The following is a 14164-nucleotide window of genomic DNA, read 5'->3' as shown; positions in this document are numbered from 1 at the left end:
CTGCTAACAGGTTTCTCTTCCAAAAAGATTTAATTAACTTATCTTCAAAGCATCCTACTTAGCCCACTGTAGTGGGTTGACCCTGGCCAGATGCCAGGCACCCACTAAAGCCACTCTCTCGCTCTCCCTCTGTAACTGGACAGAGGACAGAAAAAAGCCAGCTAAGGATTCATGAGTTAACAGCCGGAAGAGGTCACTTACTGATTACCTTCACAGGCAAAGCAGACTCAAAGTGGGGATAGTACTTAAATTTATTACTAACAGGCTAAGAGCCAAAGAGTGAGAAATAAAACAATCTTAAAAACACCTTCCCCCCACCCCTCCTTCCTTCCATATTCTCCCTCCTCCCCCCCAGCGATGCAGGGGGACAGGGAATGGGAGTTGCGGTCAGTTGTTGTTTCTGCCACTGCTCAGAGAGAGGAGTCCTTCCCCTGCTCCCGTGGGGTCTCTCCCACAGGAGACAGTCCTTGACGGACCTCTCCGATGTGAATCTAAACTGCTGTCCCGTGGGTCACTCCTCCATGGGGTGCAGTCCTTCACAAATGAGCTTTACTGACGTGGGTCCCCCACAGGGGCCCCAAGTCCTACCCGGGGAAAACCTGCTCCAGCGTGGGCTTCCCTCTCCATGGGCTGCAGGTCTCTGGTAGGACCCTGCTCCATCTTGGACCTCCCACAGGGTTACAGCCTCCTTCATGCATCCACCTGCTCCAGCATGGGCTCCTCCATGGGCTGCAGGTGGGTCTCTGCTGCTCCACCATGGTCTGCACCATGGGCTGCAGGGGCCTCAGCTCTGGTGCCTGGAGCACCTCCTCCCCCTCCTTCTGCGCTGACCTTGGTGTCTGCATTTTTGTTCCCATGTTCTCATCCCAGTCTTCCCTGGCTGGAATTTTGTGCCACAACCTTCTGTTTTTAAATATGTTATCACAGAGGCGTTACTGTTACTCCTGATTGGCTTGGCCTTGGCCAGTGTCAGGAGGTCCCTCCTGGAACTGGCTGGCATTGGCTCCACGGGACAGGGGAAGCTTCTAGCAGCTTCTAACAGAAGCCACCCCTGTAGCCCCCACCCCCACCCATGCTACCAAACCCAGCCACAGAAACCCACTACACCTGTGTATTGTAGGACACCTAATTACACACTAAGAAAGATTTTATTTTATTTGCTATCTATTGTTATCTCATAGGTCTGATATTATGAGTTTATATTGGTTTGTAACCAAAAAAAGTCTTCAAGTTTTTGGGGTAAATGTTCTCAGTCTAGACTAAGTCAAAACATCAACTTCCGTTGTTGTAACTGGGAGCACAGTTTGGTCCTTGGAAGATGCAGGTGGCTTTTGGTTACTGTTACTTTTTAACAAATTTCCTTAACCCACATGTAGTGTGAAGAGAGCTGCCAGGCTGCCGCTTGCCCTCCCATTAAACTTGCGGGGATTTTTTTTTTTTGCTGTGTGCTGGAAAATGTGTTGAACAAACTGAAAGATTTCAGCTGTCTTTCCTCCCATCCATCCTATCTGTAATAGACACCTCAGCTTGGCAGGATGGGACTTGTGTTGGAAAGTTGCTGGCAGTTCTATAAGTTCCTTACATCCCAGAAAACTACAGAAATAACTGAGCAAGGAGCTAAACGGTAAATGGCAAAAACTGTTTTAAAGAACTTACTTTCTGCTTTTACTTTCCTTTGCTGTAACATTCATATTCCCTCTTTTCCATTTATGCAACCCACCTTTGCTCTTACACTTGCATCCAGTGGGTGTGATTTTGCCCATTTAAGAGTACCCCACAGAAGCTGGATATGGGAGGACCTTATGAAATCCTCTAGTTAGTCCTTCTGCCAGTGCAGTACTGTTTCTTCATTACCCTTGAGTCCTTCTGGCTGCAGTTTTAGATGGTTCAGCTGATGCCACTCTCAACACTCCCACTCAAGATTATTCAACAGTTTGATAGGTATGTCATTAAGAAGTGCAGTCAAATACTCATATCATTCATTTAAACATAGATTTGTGCAAACGAGCCAAAACAGCTCATTTGGAAGATTACTTAAACCTACCTGTCATTTCCCACCATTGTGATCAGTATAGATCAGAAAGCACAATGCTTTGCTCCATCCAGTTGGGAGGAAACCATTTGCTTCATTCAGATCGAGTCCATAACTGGCATCACTAAACTGCTGTCACTTAAGTAAGCTATATTTTCTTTAGTTTTTCTTTTTCTGATAAGTATCTTCAGGTTTAATTTACGTTTGTGTTTTAATGAGGGAATTCTTATTAGGAGAAAAACCACTAATTTGCTAGGGCTTTGTGCCATGAAATTACTACCCTTGCTGGTGTGCCAATTGCCATGGGGCTTCTAACAGATTGCATCAATGTAATTTGGTAACATCTCCATTTTGGAGACAAGGGTCTTATGTGAACATTACTGAGTTCAAATCCTGCTCTGGCCCTGTTCTATTCTTTGCTATTAATGCAAAGACCAGCCTTTTAGTAATAGTCAATGAAACTAATCACTTAGATAATTATCACTTAGATAATTCTTTTGGTAATTGTTTCCAAGGGATGCTTTTGTTAGCAATTTTAAAAGAAGCTCTGCAAGACAGGGATATTACTGTAGGCAGGACATGTGTGCCGTGACTGAGAGCTGAAGCAAGAAACATCGCCATTTCTGGAAGTGCAGTACTTAGCAAGAGAGTTCTTTTTCTTGCTGTATTACATTCACCACTAAAACAGTTCCACAATACTTATAATACATTAAAGCACCAAACTGTTTTCCTCTGCAAAACCTTGTGTACACAAGATATTGGGATTTGTTTCCTCTTAGTAAAACCCTCGAAGTCATGTGTTGAATGAACTCTGTCCGTGTTTTAAGAAGTCCTGGGAGCTACAGGCACTTCACTGCTTTTAATCACAAGGACCAGCCAAAGCTTGATCTGTGGGTGTTGGTGAAGCTTGCTGAAGTTGTAGTTGAATTTTTATTTGAAGATAAAATTTTACTTTTGGGGTAGTTCTTTTGGAGCCCCAGAATACTTGTAGGTTAGACTTCACTATGTTTTTGAAGCAAATCTGGGTATGCTTTCAAGGAGCACTTGTCGAAGAAAGAAAATTTTTTACAAAGGATGTCCATTTGATAACCTTTTTAATCTGTCAGTCTGTGTTGGCTGAACTGGATCTTCTGAGTGTAGCAGCTGGAGAACATACATGTGTCTTACAAATATCCAAAATGGTAAGGCTGATAACTGTGTATCCAGCCTTCAGTATATTTGGAAGAGATATTGGCATGCATTCTTTTCACAAATATAATTCTCCTGTACTCATAAAAAGTTTTCTCTGCAGGAGAGTAGGTTTTGGTCCTAAGAATATCATGCTTTAGATAGTGTTTAGGGTTTTTTGTTAAGTTTTATTTGGTTTGTGGTTCCTCTTATGGTAATATTTGAAAATGAGGCTACTCTGATGACTAACTGATTCTGCTTTCTTCACTACTAGGAAAGGAAAGTCCTCCAATTAGTGATGTCCCAGATGATCCAGATGAACCTATGCCGGTGCCAGAGGACCTTTCAACTAGTACTGGAGGACAACAAAGTTCTAAGAGTGACAGAATCTTGGGTAAGATGGCAAGTCTACTCTGATAAGAAATACAAGTAGATAATATAGTAGATAATGTTAAAGTACTGTATATCAAGCTGGTATATAGAGAGGTCCTGTGCCTTTTTGTCTTGCTAAGGTGCTTAGTGTTTTTTGTGCAACCTTTTCTTTGGGAAAGGCATCTTCACAGAGAAGATACAAAGATCCTGCTGTTTGTCTTCTTTCTAAAGCATGACTGGTTGTATAAAATTGTCTCCAGGAAAGATATTCCATTTTACCTCAGAAATGGAATTAAATATGTGATTCCAGGTCAAAATTATTGGAACTCAGATTTGATAAAAATTCACTGAATTCTCAGATATTTTCATTATTATTATTAATTTGAATGTTATCTGCTATTCAGATTTCTCCAGAAATGCCACATTAGAACACACATAGTATTCATATGTTTGAGATTCCAATATTGAATCTTCATTTACCCTTTATTTTTTTGCCTGGCAGTACTTTAGAAAACACTTGAATTTTGTTCTACTAGGTAAAAATCCACAATTGATAAAATCTGTTGGGTTAAAATAAATTATTGTCCATAGATGATTGTGCAAAATGCTGATTCTTCTTAGAGATCCCAGACTCCACACCAAGGACTAGCAATGACTAATGCATGCATCCACTCACATGTAGTGTGTTAAAAAAGACTAAATTATATAACTTGAGCACCATGCTTATTTACTAGTGGGGGGAGGGGTAAGAAAAAGGGGAAAAAAAAAAGCATACTGACTCCCAGGATGCTGTGATCAATGCCCAATAAATGCTCCTTCTGGAAAGGAGTGACTATCAAAATACATTAGTTTGTCCACAAATAAAAGTATTGCTCATCATTTTTACATTCCTCTTGTAAGAATGAGGGTCAAAGTGGAAGACTTTTTAGAGAAAGATTGCAATTGCCTTTAAATGTTTATTGTCTAAGGAAGTCCAGTAAAGGATGTTAGGTGAGAATGGAGGCACAGAAGGCAAAATAACCAACTGAAGGTAATACAGCAGGATGGTGTCAGCATTAGGGATAGAACCTGCTCCCAAACTTCAGCAATGGCTAGTAGAGAAGCATCTTATGCATCTTCTCTTTATTTACCACTTGATCCTCTCTTCCCAAAAATCTGAGCACAAAGTTCAGCTCCTACATGTATATTGACATACCTTATGAACAAATTCATTTTTAAAAATGCTTTTAAATAGTCTGATCACTTACCTAGTGCTTTGTTTTTCAGTCCGAAGATCTTTGGACAAAATCTTGCCTTAACTGCTTGCGTATCAACTCAATAAAAAGAGTTAAGTCTCCTTTCTCCCACAGTAACTAAACCCAACAAACTATTTAAGCCTTAATTTAAAAAATAGTAATAATTTTTTAAGTTCTTTGTTCAAACCCAAACAAAGATTTTTGATTGCATTGAATTTTCTTTACTTCACAAAAGTCAAACTTTTTATTTGCTGATGATGTCATGATCCCCTCAACAGTTCAATCATATAGCAATATAAATACATATTAGAAGTTACTGTAATCACTTTAGTGTCTTAAATATGATAAGTTCTATCTGTTGTTCTCATTAGTAAGCGGTAAATTAGATTTTCCATGTCCTGTCTTCAACGGTTTTTTTACAGCCACTTTCTCTACCCCTTATCTCTTTTGTTTACAAGGATTACATCTTGTAGTGATGTCTTATTGAACATAGTAAACAGACACATTACTCTGTTTTATGGATGATTTGTAGGTATCAACTCCATTTCTTGCAATGTTTGTCTTTTCTGTAAAGCTGCATACAACCTTTACTTCTACTGCTCCTTTTATCTAGCCCTAAAATAACTTTCTGAAAAGAATCTACTGAAAAAATTAATTCTTCGGTTTTACAAAGAGGATCTGAACATATGCCCCAATCATATCAGGAGCCATGTGATTGCTATGCACATTTTGGGTCTTCATCAAAAGAAAATCCCTTAGGAATAAACCAATGCCTTAGGAGTGGTGTTTGGCCTGCATGATTCCATAGCTGCATTAGGGATGAAGGGGACTGTCTTTCTATGTAGGCAGTGACTTGGCAGTGTAGACAGGCTTGATGTTTAGTGCAACACTATTGTCTCTAAGTCCCAAGATCAATTTCTCACCTCTATTTATCAAGAAACGTAGGTAGAAAAGGATGAAAAAGTAGTTTGAAAAATGAAAGATAGACAGGAGAGTTATGTAAGGACCCACTGATATTATAGAAGTATATCTCGTGGGTGGGAGATAGACTGTGGCCTGTGATAACTGACTGGCCAGGCAACAGTTTTTCTCTGTATTACTTTCCTAATGTCCCATCTGTTTCCTTCATCAAAAAGCAATCCCTATGAATTTTGATGTATTTTAACACAGGATTTTCAGTGCATCTCACCTTATCTGTAAGACCCTGAGAGATCAACTGTCCATACAGCATGCACCAAGGAATTTGAGTCAGACATTTATGGAGGAGAGCCTCTACATTCTGATGGACTTTTTTGTACATGTAGTACTGTAGAGGTAACAATGGGAATTGCAAGTTTATTGAATGAAAAGAGTAAGTATTTACCTCATCCTACTAAAATTAGGTGAGAATTCTGTTGTTAATTTTAAACAGCCTTTGAGATAGAAATGTTCAAATGACCATTTGCTTACTTGAATTATCAGTAACACTTCATGAAATCTTTAACCCTGGAATCAAAAGTTTAACTACCTTTTTCATCAATTTAGCATTTTAAAAGTCAAAGATTAGGGGAAATAAGCTATTTTTAGAAAAGAAAGATAGGCCTTAGCTCCTCCACCTGTTTTCAAAAATCTCCTTTCATGATTCTTCCAAACCTGTAATGAGACTTGAATGTGGTACTGTAGAGCTGATAGAGAAAATTGTTTGAAATATCTCTCCTGCTCTGAGAATGATGTTGGAAGTCTTCCATTCACTTGTCAGATTTTATTGGGTGCCTTCAGTTTTTGAGTTCTCACTTAAAATGACTGGAGGGAGGTATCCAGAGGTTCATGAAATGTATGTTTTGACTTGTGTCCCCAGACAGGGGGGAAACCCAAGACATGGGTTGCTTCTGATCAATGCAAAAATGATTAGCAAGTGTGAGAAGGTAATTTACGGAAGTAAAGTCATCAACTATCTCTAGTAATAACCTCAAGTAGCACAGCAAAACAGAAACACATTGAAAGACTTGTTCTGATCACTGCTCATTTCCTTGATGAGCTTACTATGACTTTAATGTTGTAACCCCCAGAATACCACTATGTGTTGAGCAGCTTCCTCCTGCAAGCCTAATTTCTGCTGCTCTGTCCAATAGATCTTCTTCTTTCTTGGTCCTATTCTCCACCCCAGATCTGGCACCTGTAACTTTTTTTTATTATTTTCTTTTTATTCTTCTCACCCACCTGCTCTACATGTAGTTTCTCTAGAAAACACAAGGAATGTTTTAAGCACTGCTGATTTTCACAGCTCTTTAAGGCACTAGAGACTCTGTTTTACCATCTCTCCTAAATAACATTTCAAAATTTTGGTCTGAGTTATTTATAAATACACATCCCACTGAAATTCTATTCCGTTAAGATTTAGTGCTTTGTAGCCTATTTCAGACAGTGCTATTTTCCATGCTAACCTATTTGAAATACTATCTGATGATTCTTACTGTCTCCATTCAAGTTTCAGGTTAAACATTGTGTGCACCTTTTGTGGATGATCGGTGCTGAACATCCTCTATGTGGTAGACAGTTGAAATTTAGGGCTGTTTGTGATCTGAGACTGTATCCTGATCCATGTGTGGGAAGCTAATGATTCGGTGGGCTGTAGATTGGACCCTACTTAATGGAGAAAGAGCCATTTGCTGCAGTGGTGGCATTTGCCTAGGAAGGTAGGCAGTACCTTCTTTATCCATAACTGCCCATGTCAGAGCTGGCCATCACTGGGTAAAAGACAAAAACCCATCTCACAGTGTTAGTGGCCTCAGAAAGAGGCTGTGGGCTCACTGTTTCTGCACAAACAGCTGTCTGAGGCTGCAGATGACCATAAACTTCCAAAACAGAAGTCAAGGGTTACCACCATCGTCACAGATTAGAGTCTGGACCTGGAATATACGTCTACAGATCTTCTTATTTTTAAGAGGTGGGGAGAAGTAATCTCACAAAATTAGATTGAAACTTGTACAACTGACAGAGAATGTCCAGAGTAATAAGTCAAGGTGAACTTAGACATCAAAAGAAAACAGATGAGATTTTTATGAAATTATAAATTCTATTTGTTTAAAATAAAGGATCCTGGTATGGGAAGAGACAGTAAAAGGAAAGTGCTTTTTTGACATTTTTCTCCTCCAGGGGGAAATATCAAGTGATGATATTACCTCCCTCCCACAATCCAATTTTTGAAGCAGAAGCCTTTATAGCTGCGGGCTTCAGTGCCTGGCATCACTGGGACCCTGGCATTGTCTTCAACCTAGAGATCTTCCCTCCCAGCCATGGGCATTCAGATGTGGTAACCTGCATGAGTAGCTAGTTACTAGTGCAGGAAAGTGTCCCCATCCTGAGCAGCTTTGGTGCTTTATTTCCTTAAAAGGAGCTCAGTCATTTGAGAGCACGGACACAAGCTTTGCTGAGGGGCCACCAGGCAACCACAAGAGCTTGCCATTACATAAATCTGCTGCAACTCTCACACAACTGGGTGGAGACAGAGTAAAAGTGTGGAAAGGCTGCAGACAGAGGGGAAAAGGGAGAAAAGAAAAAAGGAGAAGTGCCCACACCCTGGCTTACAAAATTGGTCCTGTGGTTTAGACAGGTCCAGGTCACTGCCCAGTAATTCTGTGAGGCAGGGAAAGGGGCTGAGGAAAAAGACTGTGGAGCTAAATGTCTTTGCACACTCCTCCTGTGGGAATCCAGTGGCTATGAAGGCAGTGTATTGTGTGTGAATAATAAAATGCACATGTGGCATGTGTGCATGTGGACGTTCAGAGAACTAAATTCAGAGAGCTAAAGTAACCTGGAGGGCTGCGTGATATTTTTACTTGCTCAGGTTTCAGGTGAACATCTCTGCTGCTTAAAGGTATGAAAGTGGGTAGAAGCTGATGAGCCTTTGTAAATAATTGGTGATAGCTGCTGTCTCACCTGATGTAGCCCTAATGGCTTTAAGAATTGTCTTTAACCCTCCTCAGTGAAACAGAGCTTGAAAGTCCAACTGAGGAGGCTTCTGAAGGAATTGAAAAACTCGTAGCTAAAATATTTTAGGAACTTTTCAAAATAGAGAAGTTGGGAATCTCCCCTCTTGTTTGGTCTGAAGCCCCTATTTCTAACCCCAGAGTAACATTTTCCAGTATAGACCGGTACTGCATGCTCTGAGAGCCTGCCAGTATGACTTACCTGTTTTTAAGGGGAATGCAGGAGATATTTTTGTCAGAATTATTTTAATTTTGTCTGCAAAACTCATCTGGAGATTTGTTTAGAGGAGGATGGGGGTGGTTTAGTAGGAAAAGGCGTGTCAAATTTCATTAATGCCCTTACATATGCTGTACAGGATATATGTTATATGCCAGCCTTCAAAGGTATGTTTTGCATGTGCATAGTGTGAAACGGTGTGCTAGAGTGAGGTGCAGAAGACCCAGGTACATGGGTCCATTGGGAATTTGCTGTCAAGCCAGAGACAAGCTCTGATCTATGTAATGATCTGAGGCTTAGAAAAATGTGCACAAATTTTCACAAGGCGAGTGGAAACCAGCCTGCTTAGTGAAAGGTGGATTCCTTTATCAAATTTAAAAATGATTGCTGCAAGTAATGAAAGGTGAACATTTTCAAAACAAACTTGGAAGTTGTTTCTGGAAGGGAGAGTGAGCCAGCCTGAAAAACAGAGCCACCATAGCCCCAGTGAAGGCTGTACTTTATTACTGCAGTCCTCTCAGACCATTCAAAGCCAGGGCAGAGCCACTGTGTAAGCAGGCACATTAAAATTTGTCCTTTGATGCAACTATAGCAATGACAAAATTGAATCCTTGAGAACAGAATTGACCCTAAAAAGAGTTGTATGTTTTCAGTGATTTCTGTTTAGTTTTGTGAGGAATTTTTTTACTCCTGGCCAATTTGTCAGTAGTATGATCTGTGTTGCCACTGTGTGGCAACATGATGTTGCAGTAGTTGGTGAAGCTATGGGGTTTTTTCCCTTTTTTCTCCAGAGCTGTGTAGCTTGTGGAGCTGCAGCCAATTTCATGAGCACCTCCTGGGTACTGCTATATTTTCAGAAGGAGGAACGTCAGTGCAAAAGTCAGGGAAAGCCTGGGAACTGTGCAAGTTTTGTTTCTTCAGTGTTGAGAGAGTGGCAAGCATTGTTTGAAATGGAGAAATGCAGTGTGTTTAGCTGTGTGGCTTTAGGTACTGAGACTGAGCCTACAGATCTAATCTGCAGTGAGAGGAAGTTCTCTTTATCTGAGCAGAAGAGATGTGCCTCAGAGATAAGCCCCATTCTAGCTCTGGAGTTAAAATTATCTAGCAGGATCTGAGCAGTGGCTGCAGCACAACTCAGAAATACCAGGCTCTGGCTGGAAGGTGGGCATATTTTAAGCTGGGGAAGACTTCTGTAAGTACAGCTTGCTAGACCACAGGTTATTTTAAAGGAATGACTGTATAGAAAGGTTGGATTGGCTTCCCAACACCAGTCATCCCACTATTCTGTGTTAATTCTTTCTTGTTCTTTGTTGTAGGCTTGCTTTTTCACTTGAGCAAGTTCTCATTCCCCAAAATTGCTCTTCAGAACTGCACCCTTAGTGGAAACTTAACTGCTGGAGTCAGGCACAATGTAGGGACCACCTGCCTCCACAGAGGTGTCATTTCAGAACAAGCTGCTCTTTTGGTTTTGTTCAGCCGCTCCTCACATGTCTGTGATTTCAACTCCTGTTATGGTGCCTCCTGGGAGGAGACAGTTTCTGGCTGCAGAGAACCTGCAGTGATGCTCTCCCCTCAGATGTGAACTTCCCAGGCTCTGTCCCACAGTGAAATGTGCAAATGCGGTGTCACTGTGGCTGCATCCCTGCATTTGAGATTTGCGAGGAAGGATTTACAGCATGACCATGCCACCACAGCTTTCCCCAGTGTAGAATAAGCCCCTTATCACAAAGAGAGAGGATGCAAGAGCTCCTTTTTGGAGCTATAGTCCTAAAGCCAGGAGCACACACCATGCATTGCAGCAGGACAGAGATTTATCCCCAAACCTTTTTCATTGAGCTCGCTATATGAGGTTTTTTGAAGCCTCAGAAAAGGGTCTCTCAGGAAAAAGCTTTGCCCCACATATAGGGCATAGCAGCCACTGCAGGCTCACTCTGAGCATGTCATTTGTGGTGAACATGTGTGACCACAGCAAGCTGTTAACTTGTGAAGGTGGATCAGGTAGAATCCCAGGATTTTGGCTTCCAGAGACAGCTTATTGGAAACTGTCATGCGTCATCCAGCTGCCTTCCTGAACAAGCAAGTGAGCAGAGCAGCAGCCTAAATGCAGGCTAGACCTGCAGCCTGCAATGTGAGGCATCCTCCTGCTCCCTCCCTCTCTCCCTCCCTCCTTCCCCAGGAAGTGAATTCTGTGTCGTAAAGGTGCATATGCAGGGAACATAACTCCTAGTAAAGGAATTTGTTTTCCAAAAAAACCCCATTGGTGTGTGCTTCGCTTTCTTTGTTTTTTACACATTTTGAAGTTAGGAATAATGCCTAGTTCTTGTATCCATTGCAGTTTAGGGTCATGTTGCTCAGAAGCATTTAGGTGTCTAAGTTATATGCATAAAAAGAGATCCTGAGAAGGTATCTAACCTATCATTTCACCATCAGCTGTAGTAACACCACAGGCACAAAATAGGAATTTTGGAAGTGAGTAACTCCTACTCCTTTGATGTGAGATTTCAATCCTAACATGCCAAAATCCGTACCTAAAAATTGGATGAAGGATTGCAGAAAAAAAAATGGCAGAGCAAGCACAGAATTACTCTCAATTTCCAACCAAAATGGGCCTGATCCAAAAAGAAAAGTTAAGGCGCACGTTTTACTCTTTAGTGTTCACATTCCATTTCCCTTGTTTCTCCTCTCCCAAAAGTGTAATAAATGTAACAAAAGTGGAGAAATATGACAGCATGAATTAACTTCCACTCTTCCAAGCCACATATCAGAGTTTAAAGAGGGGAGAAAAAAAAAAAAGAGAAGAAACTGAAGAGTAAGGAGAACTTTCACATGAGCCTTTTTTTTTTTTTACCCTGGAAATGCTACTTCTGAGGAAGTGGCTCTTACCAGAGTAACTTCTAGATTATTTTATGGAACGATGTAAGAACTCGCTTGTTCCCTGACCCCTCCTTTATAAAAAAGTAATAATTGAGAGCTTTAGAAAGAATTGCTAATTCCTTCATATAATAGAGTGTCTGCATATGATTTTGCCCTCCCTGCTGATTAAGTAATATAACAGAAATGTTTAATGCAATGGAAAGGTGGATTTAAAATAAAGTTGCCCACACTTTCAGCTTGTGTTGCAATTAATAGAAGAGGAAATATTAATTCTCCAAATTTCACCATTTAAAAGCATCCTGTATTTGTAAGAAGCTGTGATCAGCCAACATCCCCACTATGGATTTGAACTTCCCAAATCTTTGGTGGTTTTTGAGTTTTTTTGTCTAAGCTAAGAGCTTTCTGTTCTGATTTTTAACAGTGGCTTAAGGGATTTTTGGATGGAGATCAGTCTCTTCTGGTTCATAGTACCGTGCATCTCATCATTATATGGACTGACTTATTGAGCCTGTTTTTTCCTGCTGTGAATATGTGTTGCAATGCTCGGAAGTGGTGGCAGGGGTTGGTGTTGAAGCGGGATGGTTTCATTAGCACTGAAATGGCGACTGCCAGCTGAGGAACACTGCTGTTCCTGCACCCCTTGTGCTGAGCCTATGTTTCAGATATATTCTTTTAGTTCTTTCCATATTAGAATTTATATTCAGGAGAAAACAACACATGCTCCTATAGAATTCACTATAAAAATTTATTTGCCTTATTGTGGGGTGGACTGGGACCCACTGCTTGGATTTTTTACCCAGATTTGCAAAGGGAAAACACCTATGTGACACCTACGTGAGGGAAGTGTCAAATTGTCCATGATCCATCTGTACCCTGCCCCCTAGCTGGCTGTTATTCATAATTGTGAATGTCTCTGGCTTTCCAAAGCAGAGCACTCCTCCTGTTTTCCTACACTGAAACCATAAGTGGAGAGGTGAGAATATCCCTTCTGCACTGACATGGCACCTTCCTTTCTGAGTCATTGTCTGTCCTTTTTCCCCCCAGAATCCAACTAATTTTGTAACTGACGCCTCCAGTGGCTGGATGTTGGAGGAGAGCTGGGGAAGCCCTGATGGCCAGCGTGGCCACTGGGGCTTCGTCTACTGCAGGTGTGGAGCTACAACAATTTATCTAGAAGTCAAATGGGAACTAGGCTTTTCTGGGGAGGAGTTGAGCTTCCTGCCCATTTGTCCACATAATGGCAAGTAGAAGTAAAAATGAGAAATGATAATTGTGCTAGCAAAAGATTTCAGTGGCTTTGGAGCCAAACACAGGAAACAGATGAGGGAGGAATAATGGGAATGAGGCATTACCTCTGTTGTGGTAACACATTTGTTTAATCTTCCCACCACTTTGCTAGTAGATCCTAGTAAAATTGGTATCCTACCATGGGCTTGTTGTGGTGTTAAGTAGAATTCTTTTTCTCCTTGCAAAACAGACTAGAGAAGTCTGATATTTATTCTGTAATTGCACATTAATGAATCTGTACATTTGCTGTACAGTTTAAACATTGCTAATAAGCTCTTTCTTGTGTGCAGTGAGACTGATTTATACAGTACACGATACAGCCCTTGGTGTTAAGGAGACAATGCAAAAATGTTTTTAATTTCTAAAACCTTTTGTAATTAATTTCTTCTCTTTAATATACCCTTTGAAATGGCAATGTATTTTCCAGCCAACAGGAGCCATTTATTCCCTGTTCTCTCTTTTACATGTGCAAATGTACACACATACACATATGTACATACAAATACGTGTCTATCAGCACACATAAAATTATGTGCCTGCAAAAACAAGTTTCTTTATGTTTACGTCTATGTAAAAACCTAAAAACCATCACATATATGCAAAAGAGCATTTATCTTGAAAGCAGAGCTTTTCATTCTTTTTAAGACCTATCAGACGTGCACTCTGCAACGTAAACGCATGCCATAAAAATATTTTTTTCAAATCTAAAAGAGGAAAAGGTTAGTTCCTGCTAACTTGTCTGTATCCCTATAAGAAACCCAAATGTAAATTCCATTTGGGAAGTGGGCAGCAGCTGAGGAAGATCTGCTTGTAGTTGTTGTGGCTTTTGTAGTCTGCATAAAGCTGCTGGGCCAAGTCAGCTGTGTAGGTAGATGGGGTCATGGTACTAAAAGGACCACCAGGGAGTTCATGAAAATAGGGGAAGATAGGGTAAGGAAAGAGAAACACACACTCCCTCTCAATCCTTCCTGCTGTCATTCTTTGCCTGAGGCAATGCCCTGAAAAGGCTCTC

General features: G+C 40.8%; 1 protein-coding gene across 11 annotated transcripts in view; it reads left to right on the top strand.

Annotated features, from left to right (window-relative positions):
- Positions 1 to 14164, top strand: part of IKZF1 (IKAROS family zinc finger 1) — a 108505-nt gene that overhangs the window by 57435 nt on the left and 36906 nt on the right. For all 11 annotated transcript variants that reach the window (XM_027680676.1, XM_027680760.1, XM_027680697.1 and 8 more), the window contains one exon: positions 3474 to 3593. In XM_027680676.1, coding sequence (XP_027536477.1) covers positions 3474 to 3593 — 120 coding nt within the window. The remainder of the gene's footprint in view (positions 1 to 3473; positions 3594 to 14164) is intronic.

This window comes from Neopelma chrysocephalum, unplaced genomic scaffold (genome assembly GCF_003984885.1).
Source record: "Neopelma chrysocephalum unplaced genomic scaffold, ASM398488v2 Primary Assembly neopelma1_22b, whole genome shotgun sequence".
In the NCBI taxonomy this organism is placed as follows: Eukaryota; Metazoa; Chordata; class Aves; order Passeriformes; family Pipridae; genus Neopelma; species Neopelma chrysocephalum.
This window is presented reverse-complemented; position numbering and strand designations above follow the sequence as displayed.